Source organism: Antechinus flavipes, chromosome 2 (genome assembly GCF_016432865.1).
Source record: "Antechinus flavipes isolate AdamAnt ecotype Samford, QLD, Australia chromosome 2, AdamAnt_v2, whole genome shotgun sequence".
NCBI classification, from domain to species: Eukaryota; Metazoa; Chordata; class Mammalia; order Dasyuromorphia; family Dasyuridae; genus Antechinus; species Antechinus flavipes.
The window spans coordinates 610,709,410-610,724,092 of record NC_067399.1 but is presented as its reverse complement, the minus strand read 5'-3'; the positions used below and the strand labels follow the sequence as shown (position 1 = coordinate 610,724,092).

The following is a 14,683-nucleotide window of genomic DNA, read 5'->3' as shown; positions in this document are numbered from 1 at the left end:
GACTTCATTAAATATTTTATACAACAAAGTTAAGCACAAATCCCTAAGACACTGCCTTAGAGATCTTATTCCAAGTTGACATTGAATCATTTATGATCACCCTTTAGACCTGGTATGTCAACTGGTTTCTCTTATTTTAATTTAAATATTTTTATTGAGCTCTTATTTTTACATCTTAATTTTTGTGTACATTCCTTTCTCCCCTCTTCAGAGTGCCATGCCATATTAACAAAAACATTAAAAGGAAAGCGGCTCACCTTGGCAAAAAGAGAAGATGGTATATTTTCTCATGTTTTTTGGAATGGAAGAGGGACAACCTTGCTCATTATAATTATACTTATTATAATTATATAGCATTCAGTTTGAGGTATTTTTAGTGTTGTTGCTCTTTATTCCATTTGCATTATTTGTATTGTTTTCCAGTTTTGTTTATTTGATTCTGCATCAGTAAATTTGTCTCCCTAAACTTTTCTCTTTTCTTCATCTACCTTATTTCCAATTTTTTTGATCCTATAAAAATGTTGCCATAAATATTTTCTTTCTATATGGGACTTTTCTTTCTGTCTCTGATCTCTGTGGTATAATTGCCTAGCAATGATATCTCTGTGTTTGAGGATAGTATAGACAATTTTGTCACTTATATACCATAATTAACAAAATAGTTGAACCAGTTCACAGCTTCACTAGTAGTATATTAGTGTGCCTTTCTTTCCATAGTTCCTCTTAACTTAGCACTATCATTTAGTTCATATTTTCCTTCTCCCCACCTCCTCAAGAATATCAGGAAAGACTACCTAATAATTTTGCTAAAATCTAGGTAAATTTTCTCTAATAATCTAGTAGTTTAATAATTCAGTTCAGTCCAGTAACTCTGTCAAAAAAAGGAATTAACATTATTCTAGTTTGTTCTTGATAAAGCCAGAATTACTTGGTAATTAACCATACTTTTTAATAATATGTTATAGAACTTTGTCAGGAATTGAAGTCAGATTGATTAGCTAGTAGCTTACTGACTTTGTTATTTTTCCTTTTTTTAAAGTCAGTATATTTGCTTTCTAATTCTGTCATACCTCTTCCATTCTCCCCGTTCTTTCAAAGATTGCTGCTAGAGATTTGACGGTCATATGCACTAGTTTTTTTTCATTGCCCTAGATATTGCTATTTGGGCCTAGTATCCTGAAGATGTATTGGTTCTTTCTTATTGTCTCCCTAAATATCATTTTTATTAGTTCCCTGTGAGCTATTTTCCCCCTGTTTTTTCTAGTTCATGGATCATTTTCCTTAGCAGAGAAGACAGAAACAAAATAATTGCATAAGCAAGATAACTGTATAAATATGTATACATATATTGGATTTAACATATATTTTAACATGTTTAACATGTATTGGACTACCTGCTATCTAGGGGAGAGGATGGGGGGAAGGAGGGGATAATTTAGAACAGAAGGCTTTGCAAGGGTCAGTGTTGAAAAATTACCCATGCATATATTTTGTAAATAAAAAGCTTTAATGAATAAAAAAGAAATTAAAAATTTGAGAGCTGGGAAAAAATAATTGCATAGCTATTCTTTTGTATTATCCATCACCACCATCCTATCCCTTCTTTGATCCACTTTTCCCTTCCCCCACCCTAATTGCTAAAAAATAAAACACTTTCTTAGCCTAAGATATATATATTTTTTTCCATTCTTAATTTTCTTTGATGGCCATAGCACATTTTGAGCTTTAATTTTCCTACCACTCACTCTTTAGTGGTTACCATATTTTAATCTGTCCTTCTATATGCACCTTTATTTTATTTTATTGTTTTTTAAATTTAAATTGTTTGATTAATTCACTTTGTATTCATATCATTCTCTTTAGACAACTTCTTTTTCCTTATTGGAATTGTTTCTCTTAGTGAGTTCAGAATTTCCATCTTTAGTATTGCTAATCTTTAATGCTGACTTCCCTTATAGAAGTCCATATATATATATATATATATATATGTATATATATACATATATACATATATATATATATATATATATATATATATATATATATATATAGTCCATAAGATTCTAGCCAAAAAAAAAAAAATCGCACCCTTTATAATTTGCTCTTCTAAAGTATATCAAACTATGCCTGTCATTCCTCTTGTTTTGTCAAATTTAAGATGGAGCAATTACTCCCTTTATGGTTTCAATTACTTCCACTCTAGCAACCAGGGTTGTCATTGAAATCAAATCCAGTACAGAAGTTCCCCTGGTTAATTCCTTACTTTTTGAAGGATGAAGTTATCATTAAAGCAAGTCAGGAAGATGTTAGCTGTTCCAATTTCAGCCATAAGTGAAAATGTTTGAGTAATTGGAAGTCTCCCGTCATTTACTATTATCATGTCTCTGTGCTAGGCTTTTGATTTGTTCTCTAATCTTATGTATTTCATTTTTCTGCCCTGATGGCCTGTATAATATACTGATGACAGTATTGGTTCTATGCCTATTTCTACTGAGTTTCACTCAATATTTGCCCTTATAGTTCCCTTTTGTGGTTCTTGGATTTTTTCATAAAAGTGTGTTCTCTTAAAGAATATTACTCTGCCATACCAGCATTTCCTATCAGCTATATTGTTATTTGTGAATGATATATAACCTAACAGAGCCATATTTTAGTAATTGTTTTCATTTTGCCACGTTTTAATGTTACAGTTTCCTTTTCTTTCACTATGAATGCTAGATAATCTTGCTTGTTAAGCATTTGTTTATACAATATGCATTTGTTTATATACATCGAAGACTTTGGTAAATTTTTTTTTTTTGGCATTTCATTTTCTGTGAATTTCTGATCATCATCATTTCATTTTTCTACATGGTCATTACTGCCTATGATATCCAGCTTGGTGAACCTGCTGAGACAGTTTTTGTCCTGTCTTCTTTTTCATTTTAAATCCATTGATGTTTCAAGCTATGGTCTAGAAATCCAAATCTTGTTCTCAGATGCTTTGTTCTTCCTCTTTTTGATCTGGTGGTTTATCATATTTTATTGTTTATCTTATTTTATCTTTTTGTTTGTTTTTGCATCACCTTTATTTTCAGATATAACCATGTTCCTACCCAATGAGCCGTCCATTATAAATAATTTTAAAAAGAGCAAAAATGTTTTTTTTTTGGCAGCACATGCAATAATCCACATCCATAATCCCCAAGTTTAGCAAATGGGAAGGAAGTACACTCATCCAATTCTCTCAGGACAAACTTGATCATTATAATTATACACCATTCACTTTATTTGTTCTTTGCATTGTTTCAGTCATTGTGTATATTGTTTTCCTTAGATCTTTTAAGCCTTCTCATGCTAGCCTGAATTTTTCATATTCATTTTTTTAAAAGCTCAGTAATATTCCATTACAATTATGTGCCACAGTTTGGCTGTTACCCAATCACATCACAATAACTTTTTTTCTCCTCTAAAACTCTCACCTTTGATCAGTGGCTGCAGTGAAAATACCACCTATGTCCTTTGTTTTTTCTTTTTTTCCCTGAATGCTATCTTCTATTTAGAAGTGTTTTTGAAATTCTTTTTGGTGTCAAGTATAACCATGAGAATTGCTAGAGGTGAGTGAGTAGAAGTGATTTGGTTTGACAGTTCTTAGGAGAAGCTCTGTCTCATGTTGGATACATGCCCCAGGAAGACAGACAAACCGGCTTTCATTCCAAAAGACAGCTGCCTCTTAGTCTCTCTTAGCCTGGCATCATGGGCCACCACTCCTTATCTCTTCTTGTGATCAGGATGGGTTGCAGCTCAGCCAAGCCCTGCCAGCTTCCTCTTCAATCAGGGGTTTGTAGAGATCAAAGATGTTGTTCTTCTTTGTCTTCAGTGCAGGATGTTCTCCTCCCAAAATAATGCAAGATTCCCTTTTGCTTCTTCATGCCTTTTCCTTTCTTAGACTCATGTTGTTTTAGTGAGCAGAGATAACACTGGCTGTGTTAGAAACACAAAGGTTATACCTTCTATACAAGTCCAGTTTTGCCTCAACAGAAAACTATGCCTTTTTCAGTAGTACTTTTATATCTCCTTAGAATCTTTTTAACCCCTTTATCTTCTCATGTCTTCTGGATGCACCTTGTCTTCCTGTCTGCTTCAGTGACCTGTTCTTGCCAGACTTTCGCCCTGCTTCCCAGAGTCCTCTTGTTTCTTTCTGCTTCTCAGGTCCTTCTTTGCTTGCTCTCAGTTCTAAACCTTCCCTTTCCTTTGGCTTGAGCCCTTCTCTTTAAACTTCTCTAGGTTTCCCAACTTTGGTCTATAGTTCTCTTAAATCCAAAACTAAATCTCCTCTTCAAATTCTTCTCCCTTCTCTGTTTAATCTAGAGCCAGATCAAATGCAAACTTTACTATCTAGGATTTAAACACTCTAACTTTGTAACTTTGTTTCATATTATTGCTTTTCATGAACTCTACTTTCTAGCCATATTGGACTATTTGAGAAACCATAAATTCTAGTCCATCTGTATTTCATTACAGCAAACTTACTCAGAATCTGTTCTGTGCCTATTTTCTTATTAAGTGTTGGATTATGAAGACAGAAGTTGAAACCATTCTTACCAAACTAATTGGGATTGGATAGAATAACAGGTACTCATATAAATCACTATCTGCATTGGCCCCTGCTTGGAGTGTTGCTTCCTCTCCATTTTTTCCCTCAGAATACTTTTTCATTTCAGATCAGCTCAGGTGTCCCTTCCTGAGATATCTCCACTTATGTCCCTCTCTCTCTGCATTATGTTCCCAGAGTAATTTATATTCTTAGGCAACTTGAGAGCAGTAAATCATTTCCATTTTATTTTTATATCTTTAGCTCATACAAGCTTTTGACAGAATAAGTAAAGTTTAATTGATGTGAATAAATACTCAAACTCAGAGACAACAGCCTCACTGATGAAGATCCTGGCACATTAGATGCTATTTTAGTTTGTAGTTTTTGCTATTTTCATAATGTGCTATTCCCCCCTCCTCTGTTTTTGGACGTCCTGGTATGCACTACTATGCTACCACCTCTTTTCCCCTCTTAATAATTTCTATCAACAAAGTATGTTAATGGGTCCTATTTACTCCACTAATAGAAGTATTGATAGTCAAGTATATATTGTGAAAATAAAAAATAAATATTACTGTGATACTAATGGATCTTCTAGACTGACTCCCATTATTTAATTATTCTAAATATACTTCATCTGTGGAGGAACAATTAGGCTCTTCATCACCAATTGTTCCCCTAACGGTTATATCAGCATAGTGTTTCAAATAGTTAATAATTAGAAAAAAATATTTCTACTTTACAATTATATCAAGATATTTTAACATCTCTAGTAATAACTTATATTTGCATAGTGGTTTTCATGATATCTCTATGTAAAAATATATAGAAACTTTTGTAATGTTTTGAAAAATTATTTTTGTTAAATTTAAAATCCAGGTTAAAAATTTAAACAAGTTGTTTTTATTTATCCTCTATGCTTTAGTGCCTGTTTATATTGTCCAAAGTTAAGTCTATGAAGTAAATGTATTACTTGTGTCAAATATGAAATTAACTGTATAATTGAAAAGCAGGTAATCATTTAATATCAGTATTTATCTTGCTAAGGGATTGAGGAATCTAACTGAATTTTTTTTTTTTTTTTTTTGCTTTTTAGTTGGTAATTTTGATATTGTTGATGTTGCATTTTTTTTTTGTCTATGGGAGCAATCTAGACCTGTAATTTAATTGGGGTAGAGAATTCTCAGAAAGAATCCCTTCCACTAGTGCAGTTTAGTATTTCTTCCCCAATTTTACCTTAGAAAATTGCCTAGGGAATTGAAAGGTTAAGTGACTTACTTTGGAGAGAGCCCTACAGTCAGAATGTGTCAGGAGCAGAACTTAAATCCAGATTTCCTAACCTCAAGGCCACCACTTTATCTTAGACTTCCACAGCATTAAGAACTAGTAATATTTGACTTAACATAGATAGTTTTGTATATTTTTTTTTTTTGGAAAATTGACTTTATGTTGCCTAGAATCTGTTTTTATTTCAAATCTAGATATATCTGAACTGTTTTTAGATCTGTATTTTAGGTTTAGATAAGCTAATATTACATCTTGCTAGAGGAAAGAAATGGCAAACCATTCCAGTATCTTTGCCAAGAAAAACCCAAAATGGGATCATGAAGACTTGGACATGACCAAAACAACTGAACAACAACAATGCTACATTGTACAGGTCAGAAATGAAATGTAGGTTCAGTATTTTAACTAAAGACTTAAGGAAAATTTTTTTTATGATTCTTGTTCAGGTCAGTTTTTCTGTGGAAATAAACGATGTGATGAAAAGGAAGGATTAAAGAGTTGGGAAGTGAATTTTGGCTACATTGAGCATGGTGAAAAGAGAAATGCACTTGTGAAATTAAGTAAGTTGATTTGGAAAGAATTGTTTTTAATTTAACATGACATTGATCTAGAACTACTTCTTAAAACAATGTTCATTAGCAGATAAGGCAAAATTGGAAATCATATGTCAGTTATAGAAAATTAATTGTCTTAATTACAAGTTAAAATTAAGCAGCTCTCTAAAAACTGCCCTTTGCCTCCTAATTACCAATGGGACTTTTCTGTTCAAGAAGCTTTAGTGCTTTTCTTTCTGCTGGCTCCCATTGCTTTTAAGTTAAAACACAATTTTCTTGTGTTTAAATCTCTGCACAGTCTGGCCCTAACTTGTCTTTCCAGGTTTATTATCTTTTAATTCATATCTTTATGAACCCCATACTCCAGCAAAATTGGTCTACTTGCTGTTCTCCATTCATAACATCTATTATTGAATCAAGAGCAAGCAGCCAAGATAATTAAGCACCTAAAAATGGAGCTTTAGCTATATTTGTAAGCTCATTGGTGTCTTAAGAGTAAATATATACATATATATGTACATATATATGTATATATATATATATATCAGCAACCTGTGTTCATTTGTTAATTGAATATACTGATCACTCTTTTTCCTTTCTTCCCCTTCAAATAATGATATATTTTTTAATTAACTGGATATGCTTATGTGAATTTCTTCCCTGACCCCTCTTTGGTTATGCTTATGAAAAAATTTACTACTTTCTTTTTTAAATTATAGCTTTTTATTTTCAAAATATATGCAAAGATAGTTTTCAACATTCACCCTTCCAAAATCTTGTGTTCCAAATTTTTCTCCCTCCCTTCCCTCTACCCTAGACAGAGAGTAATCCAATATATGTTAAACATGTGAAATTCTTCTATACATATTTCCACATTTATCATGCTGAACAGGAAAAAATCAAATCAAAAAAGAAAAATAATAAGAAAGAAAAAAATAGCAAGCGAACAACAAAAAAGGTGAAAATTCTATTTGGGATCCACATTCAGTTCCCATAGTTCTCTCTGGATGGATAGCTCTTTCCATCACAAATCTATTGGATTGGCCTGAATTACCTTACTGTTGAAAAGAGCCACATCCATCAGAGTTGATCACCATATTTCTGTATTGTGTTCATTATTTCTACAACAGATTATTTCTATTAATACTACTTATGAAAGAACATTTGGGAAAAAAGGATAATTTGCAAAGTTGAAAATTGGATAATTTGTTTATACAAATTCACTGAAATAAATTTTACTATATATATGTCTTTTAGGACTATGCCAAGAATGTTCCTTCCAATTAAATTTTCATCACAGGTAATGTAATCATTAAAATAAATTTCAAATTTCAAGTAACAAGTCTATTACTGGACCATTACTCTTGAAATAAGTGTATATTTGCTTACATTAGGTACTAAATATTGATTGGAGGGTTGTTTTACTTGACCAAATGGTTGGGATAGACATGGAGAATATCATGACTCCTTTATATCCTCTTATGAACCAGGAGTGTGGTGCTTGCTCATCATCTATTCTTAATAGTCTTTCAGCAAACATTTATAAGTACCTATGAATACCAGGGACGGTGCTAAGTATTTTAAGTATATATAATCCTTTGGTTGACAATCTTTTTTCAGATACTACAATAGAGAGTTCCAATTTTTTGGTTCAGTGCATTTCAGCAAATTGTCATAAAATATCTCCTTATATAACAATCTACATTTTCCTGTAGAAACGATGTTACAGTGAGGTGTTGTGTTTTTGATCAAGGATTTAGCCTCAGATCACAGATAACAACCAATGATATGTCCTAAAATAAAAGACAAAAACACTGTAAAATTCAATAGTCACTTAACATAGTAAAATTATGGACAGAGTCCTGTAAAATGAGTATAAATGTACTGTACACATTGATTAAATAATCTCAGCATATTATAAAGAATTCAGATTGCACATAAAAATAATAGTATTCTTGGAGTAGCTAGATGGCATAGTAGATAGAGTGCTGGCCCTGGAGTCAGGAGGCCTGAGTTCATATCTGGCTTTAAACACTTAATACTTTCTAGTTGTGTGACTCTGGACAAATCATTTAATCCCAAATGCCTTGCCAAATATACATACATATATATTATTATATGTCATAAATATATACATATATATTCTTGTGTGTCATAAATTTATACATACATATTCTTGTATGTCATAAATTTGACTTATCTCCAGTTGTCAAATATGATGGAGGCCCATTTATAAACATCAACAGTGATTTTACTTGATACTTTGAAGTTTATTAGTACCTTTGGTGAAATTTTAGATGGACTAATCTCTTAAAAAGCCATCAGTGAAATTGTGAAGTACTTTTTCTTTCCCTTTTGACAAATTTGCCAGCAATAAGCTGTGACATTCAAAATAATTACATTGACATTGGAGATCAAAGCCAAATATCAAAATATTTGGAGTCTTCATTAAATATTTTACTTGTCAATAGTTTGGGAAAAAAAGAATTTCTTCAGTCTAGTCTTCTTATTTATTCTTCCCTACACCACCCCAATTGCTGTGTCTCCTGCTCTCAGAGGCAGTCTAGAAAGAAAAATAAAGAAGGGGGAATGAGGGTAGGTCATAATGTTTTTCACTTTCAACTCAACGGTGTTGCCCATTTCCAATAGCATAGTTTCTGTGATAGAAATCTTTTAAATTAACATTAAAATATGACTATATTAATGATGTTCCATTATTTCATTTACATTTCTACAAAAAGCAACTATTCCTTGGTGGCATAAGGGATATATGCTGGATTTATAGTCAGAAAGACCAGAGTTCAGTTGTTGCCTCAGATACTTAACTAACTATGAATCTAGCACTTAGACTCTATGTTCTAGTTTTTTCCTCTCTAAAATGGAGAAGTGATAACACCTGTCTCATAGGATTGCTATGAATACTGAATGAAATAACATACGTAAAGCATTTTGAAAACTCTAAAGCAATATATAAATGGTGGTGTTGTTATTTCTGTCATCATCATCAGTATTCCTAATGCTTAATTGACTTTTTCATATATTACTTTTTGTTAGAAAAATTAACATAAAGTATCCTTTTTGTTTAATTTTTAACATAAAGAAAAAAAGAAGTCAAACCAAAAAAGATAAGGGATAAAACTGAAGGAGATTGTGAAGACTCATCACATAAAAAATCCAAATTATCTTCTTCAAAAATGCAGACTTCCAAGAAAAAGAAGAGAAAAGGTATAAAGAAATCAACATGTAATTTATTTTAAAAATTTTAAATGATTAAATATAAAATGTATAAAATTTATTTATAAATATAAAATTGAACCTGACTTCTGTTCTTCAGATATAAATGCAAAAGATGTAAGGGAAAGTTCCAAATGTTTTTACTCTTTCCAAAGTTGGATTATAGAATGGATTATAGAATGACAGAATAACCTGTCATTGGGTAGAAAGCCAAGAGAATTGAATCCTGATATCTCACCTTTGCTTCTTTCTGTATGATTGGGAAGAGTCACACATCAAATGAGAGAGTTAGAGCACATACTATCTGAGTTTATTCCCAAGTCTAAAAGTTGAAGTCTACCTTTGAAAATTTAGATGAGTTATATTTGTGTTACTCGAAAATGACTTCTTTTTGTTCAATTGGCCCAAATTGAGTTTAAGTTCACTAAATTTCCTATGATTATAATGAATAATCAATAGAAGAAACAGACAACTTGGAAAGTTAATGTCTTATGAATTTGATCCAGTCCCATGCTAATGTAGAAATTTCTTTTTTTATTTTTGTTGAAGTTTTTTTTTATTTTCAAAACATATGTAAGGATAATTTTTCAGCACTGACCCTTGCAAAACCTTGTGTTCCAATTTCCCCCTTTTCCCCTACTCTCTCCCCTAAATGGCAAGTAATACAATATATGTTAAACATGGTTAAAATATATGTAAATCCACTATAGGCATATGTATTTATACAATTATTTTGCTGCACAAGAAGAATCAGATCAAAAAGGGAGAAAAAATGAGAAAGAAAATAAAATTCAAGCAAACAACAACAAAAAGAGTGAGAATGCTATGTTGTGGTCCCACACTGAATTCCCACAGTACTCTCTCTGGGTGTAGATGGCTGTCATCACAAGATCCTAATTTGGAAATTTCGAAGCTGAAGCTAAATTATATCTTTCGACAGGAGAGGGCTGTCTTGTTCCACTTATGGAACTATGCATACTGTATTTTTCCTCTTTTATTTCATGGTGAAGTGTAGTAGTCTGAAAGCCAGGTTTGAATTTAGGAAGTCCTGATGGTATGTTCTACCTCAGAGTCATAATAATGAGGTCATCTCACACAAATATCATTGACAACTCTCTCAGGCTCTCAGTTACAGAGATGTTGCTTGTCTACATCAGTAAAGGGAATTTTCCCATTGTGAATTCCCCACACAAGTGAAATCACAGATTTGGACCAAAAAATCAAATAACCAAATTATTAATGCTGTTTCATATATTTTGACTTAGGTTTAGCTTTGACAGAGTCATCTAAATTATAGAGAAAACATTCCTTTCATATTGGGATAAGAAATAGAGCTTAGTGAGAATTAGAGAAATTTCTAGAGCAGCATTCTCACTTTGTCTTTTGTCTCATAAATTAAAAATAATGATAGGAATTATAAATATTCATTCAATATGAATACTAACATTACAATTTTTAATAAAAATTTTAAGTGTTTTAATTTGGAGTAATCAGTTAGTTCTTTATTGTATTATTATAAAAGTTAAATTTTTATTAGTTTTGGCTATTTTATGTTAGGGTTAATACTAAGTATTCATGTGCACATGTCCTCATTATTCTACATACTACATTTTTTAGAGCCCCATCTGCCTTGTAAGATCATCTATAATACCCATAAGATGTTATTCAACATGATACAAACATTTTAGATCTCTCTAAGATCTAACATAAAGAAAGGTAGATTATTGTCCCCAGATGCCAGTCTAGTTCTGGAAATAAAAAACTAGGTGAGAATTTATCTGTGAAGTTTGTCCCAAACCTTGTCTAGGTTTGGGTGGGGGGAAGAATGTAAGTAGAATGTATTCTAGGGTCATTTCTGGGATTCAGATTTATTTTGCTTACTGAAGTAGTATGTGAAGTCAGTGATTTTTAAGACCTAAATATGTAATCAATGAGGTTGGACTTTTTTGTGTTTTTCCACATCAAATTACCTTGACCCAAACTTATAATATACTTATGTACTTGTTAAATGAATAAATCTCGTTATTAGGTTGTTGCCAAGTGTTTAGCTACTTTTTATTATTTTCTTATTCATATAAGATGAATAGGAGAAAATGAATAGTAAAAGCATTTGTTTGGCTCTTGGCAGAGCAAGCCATACCTGCCTTACAATTTGGCATTTCTGCCTGTTAGTTCTTTCATTCAACCTTAAAGAGGCCATGCCTGGTGAGTTTTGGCTTTTAGAGCATCCACTTGGAATAAAAGGTGATTGGGGAAAGCAGAACTGTGCTCAGTAGTATGGAGAGATCTGGCTCTTTGCCTTTGGTGCTATCCAGAATTAGTTTTGTTTGCTTAAGTAGCCTAGACATAGGGCTTCTTAAACTCTTTCTATTCATAACATCTTTTTACCCAAGAAATTTTTATGTGATTCTGGATATATGGTTATATAATGTAGCCAAACATTTCAGACAAATCAAACCTTTACTGATAATTTCATGGCTCCCACATTCATATATGAGACCCTTATGAGGTCGGGAACTACAATTTAAGAAGCTGGACCTAGAGTAACATAGGATAGCTAGATAGCTCATTGTATAGAGTGCTGGCTCTGGAGTCAGGGAAGACTCCTCTTCCTGAGTTCAAATTCAGCCTCAGACACTTACTAGCTGTGTGAACTCTAGGTAAGTTACTTAAACCTCTTTACCTCAATTTTTTATCTGTAAAATGAGCTGGGAAAGGAAATGGCAAACCATTCCATTCTACTTTGAATATTAATGACTGTCCAGCTTCCTCATTCATCCATACTTCTGCTTCTGAGAATAGATACGTTGATTCTTGAATAGTGTCTAATACGCTGACAATTTGGCAATTTCCTGATCACATCCTGTGATGTGTTATTATCTTAAATATTACAATCTGATTTCACACGTATGTAGTAGATGAAGAAACAGGAGATTAAACTATCTACTAATCTACTTTAGTTTAATTAGTGGAGCTATTAATTCACTGCCCAATCTAATCAATAAGTGTTTGGGATATGCCTGACTAAATTCTGAGAGATGTATTTCTCAAACAATGGTTTAAAGAGATTTATATTCTAATAGGAAAGACACAACTGACAAATTTGAAACATTTAGAGAACAAAGAACCTAAAGTTTGTGGCACTGCTTATCAGTATCATAGCATGTTATTGTATAAGTGTTATATAGTAAAGCTTTAATGAATGGGCAATTTTTTTTTTTCAGATCATTCACCCTCAGAAAAATCAGAAGAATCAGATAATGGTAAGTATTAGATTTGTATTATTCCCATGGAATCCTGAGGATTTTAAACCTATGGGTTAATAAGAGGCATCTTAGAATGCCAATTTAGAAGGCTCCACTTGCTCTAAGAAAGACTTCAATTGAAATTCTTCCTTTGACACTTACTGGCTGAGTGACTAAATCTTGGTCACGTGACTAAATCTCTTTATACCAGAAGTGGCATTCTAGATCTGATAGGTCATAATTGGGTCATCCTCATCTCCCCCCGTTTCTCATCTTCCATATCCCAGATTTTGCCAACGCCTGTGGATTTTATCTTTTAGTCTGTCTTTATAGCTCTCCATATTTGTATATTTCTTGAATATGCCTCCATTTCTTCTTTGATTCAGCCATCATTCTGCTGCAGATCTTAACACTTCATGCCTTACTGATAGGTCTACTTGCCTGAAATTTCTCCTCACTCCAGTCCATCCTTCAATGAGCCCCCAAATTAATTTTCCTAAAACTCAGGTTTGACCATGTCACCTACCCTATTCAATAAACTCCAGTGCCTCTAGGAACAAATATAAAAGGCATTCATAGCCTATCTGCCTTCTACCTTTCCTGTCTTCTTATATCTTACTTCCCTAATAGTTTTTCTTTGATGCACTGACACTGATCTCTTGGCTATTCCAGGAACAAAATATTGCATCTCTTGGCTCTGGGCATTTTCTTTGGCTATTTCTTATCCCTGAAATACTTTTTCTCCAAATCTTATCTTTTATAAGAAGCCTTCCTCAATTCCTCTTAATTCTAGTGCCCTTCCTTTTGTTTTTTATTTCCTATTTATCCTTCTTATAACTTTCTTTGTATATGTCTTCTCCCATTAGATTGTGGGCCCCTTGCAGGTAGAGACGTTTCTTTTGTTTCCAACCCTTAGCCCCTGATTTATGCCTGACATATAGTACATGCTTTATAAATTTTTATTGATTGACTGTGTTACCCCACTAGAAAATATCTTTTTATCAACTAAGGTCACAAAAATACTCCATAAAGGATAAAAACTAACTTTTGATATTAAGTATTAGAATAATAAAATCTAGCACTTGTGGCATATAATTTTAATACTGATAATTATTTTACTGCTATGGAAATCTATTGCTAGTATTCTTGCTTCAATAGGTATCTCCCCACTCTTGACAAATTTTTGATCTCTCTTTTCTTAGTTGATTGTGTTATTTCAGTTTGGTATTTGAGTCTACCAAATCTACATTGTCCTCTAAATCACAAAAAATCAGATTGTTCTATATCTATATCCATTTATCTATCTATGCCATCTTCTAACAACAGAGGACATGATGATTTCTTCTAATGTGCTTAAATTTTAGCACATTATATAAAAACTTATACCTCTTCCAAACGTCTTTCAAAAAAAAATGTGGTCTCTAGGAATTCAGAGCTGAGTGACTTAGATCCTCCCAGGCATGTTCTTTGGAGGCCTACTATGGATGCTTGAATAGAACGACTGGCAGCATGGGATGGAACCAGTATCACTGGTTTTGTTAATCATCTCTCCAATCTACACTTCATTATTTTTCATGTATTATTAATGTGATTGTTGATTTGTTGATTTCCTTTATCCCTGAAAATTTCCTTATGGTTGAACTTTGGAACAGAATTATCAACTTTTCTCTATACCAATAAACCATTACCATATAGTAATGAAAACAATAACTATGTTATATTCAACTAAAACTGTATGAAGGTTCAGTGTTCCATTTTTCATAACTCTTTTTTGATGGGAACCAGAT

General features: G+C 32.4%; 1 protein-coding gene across 2 annotated transcripts in view; it reads left to right on the top strand.

Annotated features, from left to right (window-relative positions):
• Positions 1 to 14,683, top strand: part of LOC127551708 (protein FRA10AC1) — a 51,998-nt gene that overhangs the window by 25,325 nt on the left and 11,990 nt on the right. The window contains exons 9-13 of one of the 2 annotated variants that reach the window (XM_051981678.1): positions 212 to 277; positions 6,310 to 6,423; positions 7,675 to 7,717; positions 9,518 to 9,642; positions 12,876 to 12,914. In XM_051981678.1, coding sequence (XP_051837638.1) covers positions 212 to 277; positions 6,310 to 6,423; positions 7,675 to 7,717; positions 9,518 to 9,642; positions 12,876 to 12,914 — 387 coding nt within the window. The remainder of the gene's footprint in view (positions 1 to 211; positions 278 to 6,309; positions 6,424 to 7,674; positions 7,718 to 9,517; positions 9,643 to 12,875; positions 12,915 to 14,683) is intronic. The other variant, XM_051981679.1, reaches the window with a different exon arrangement.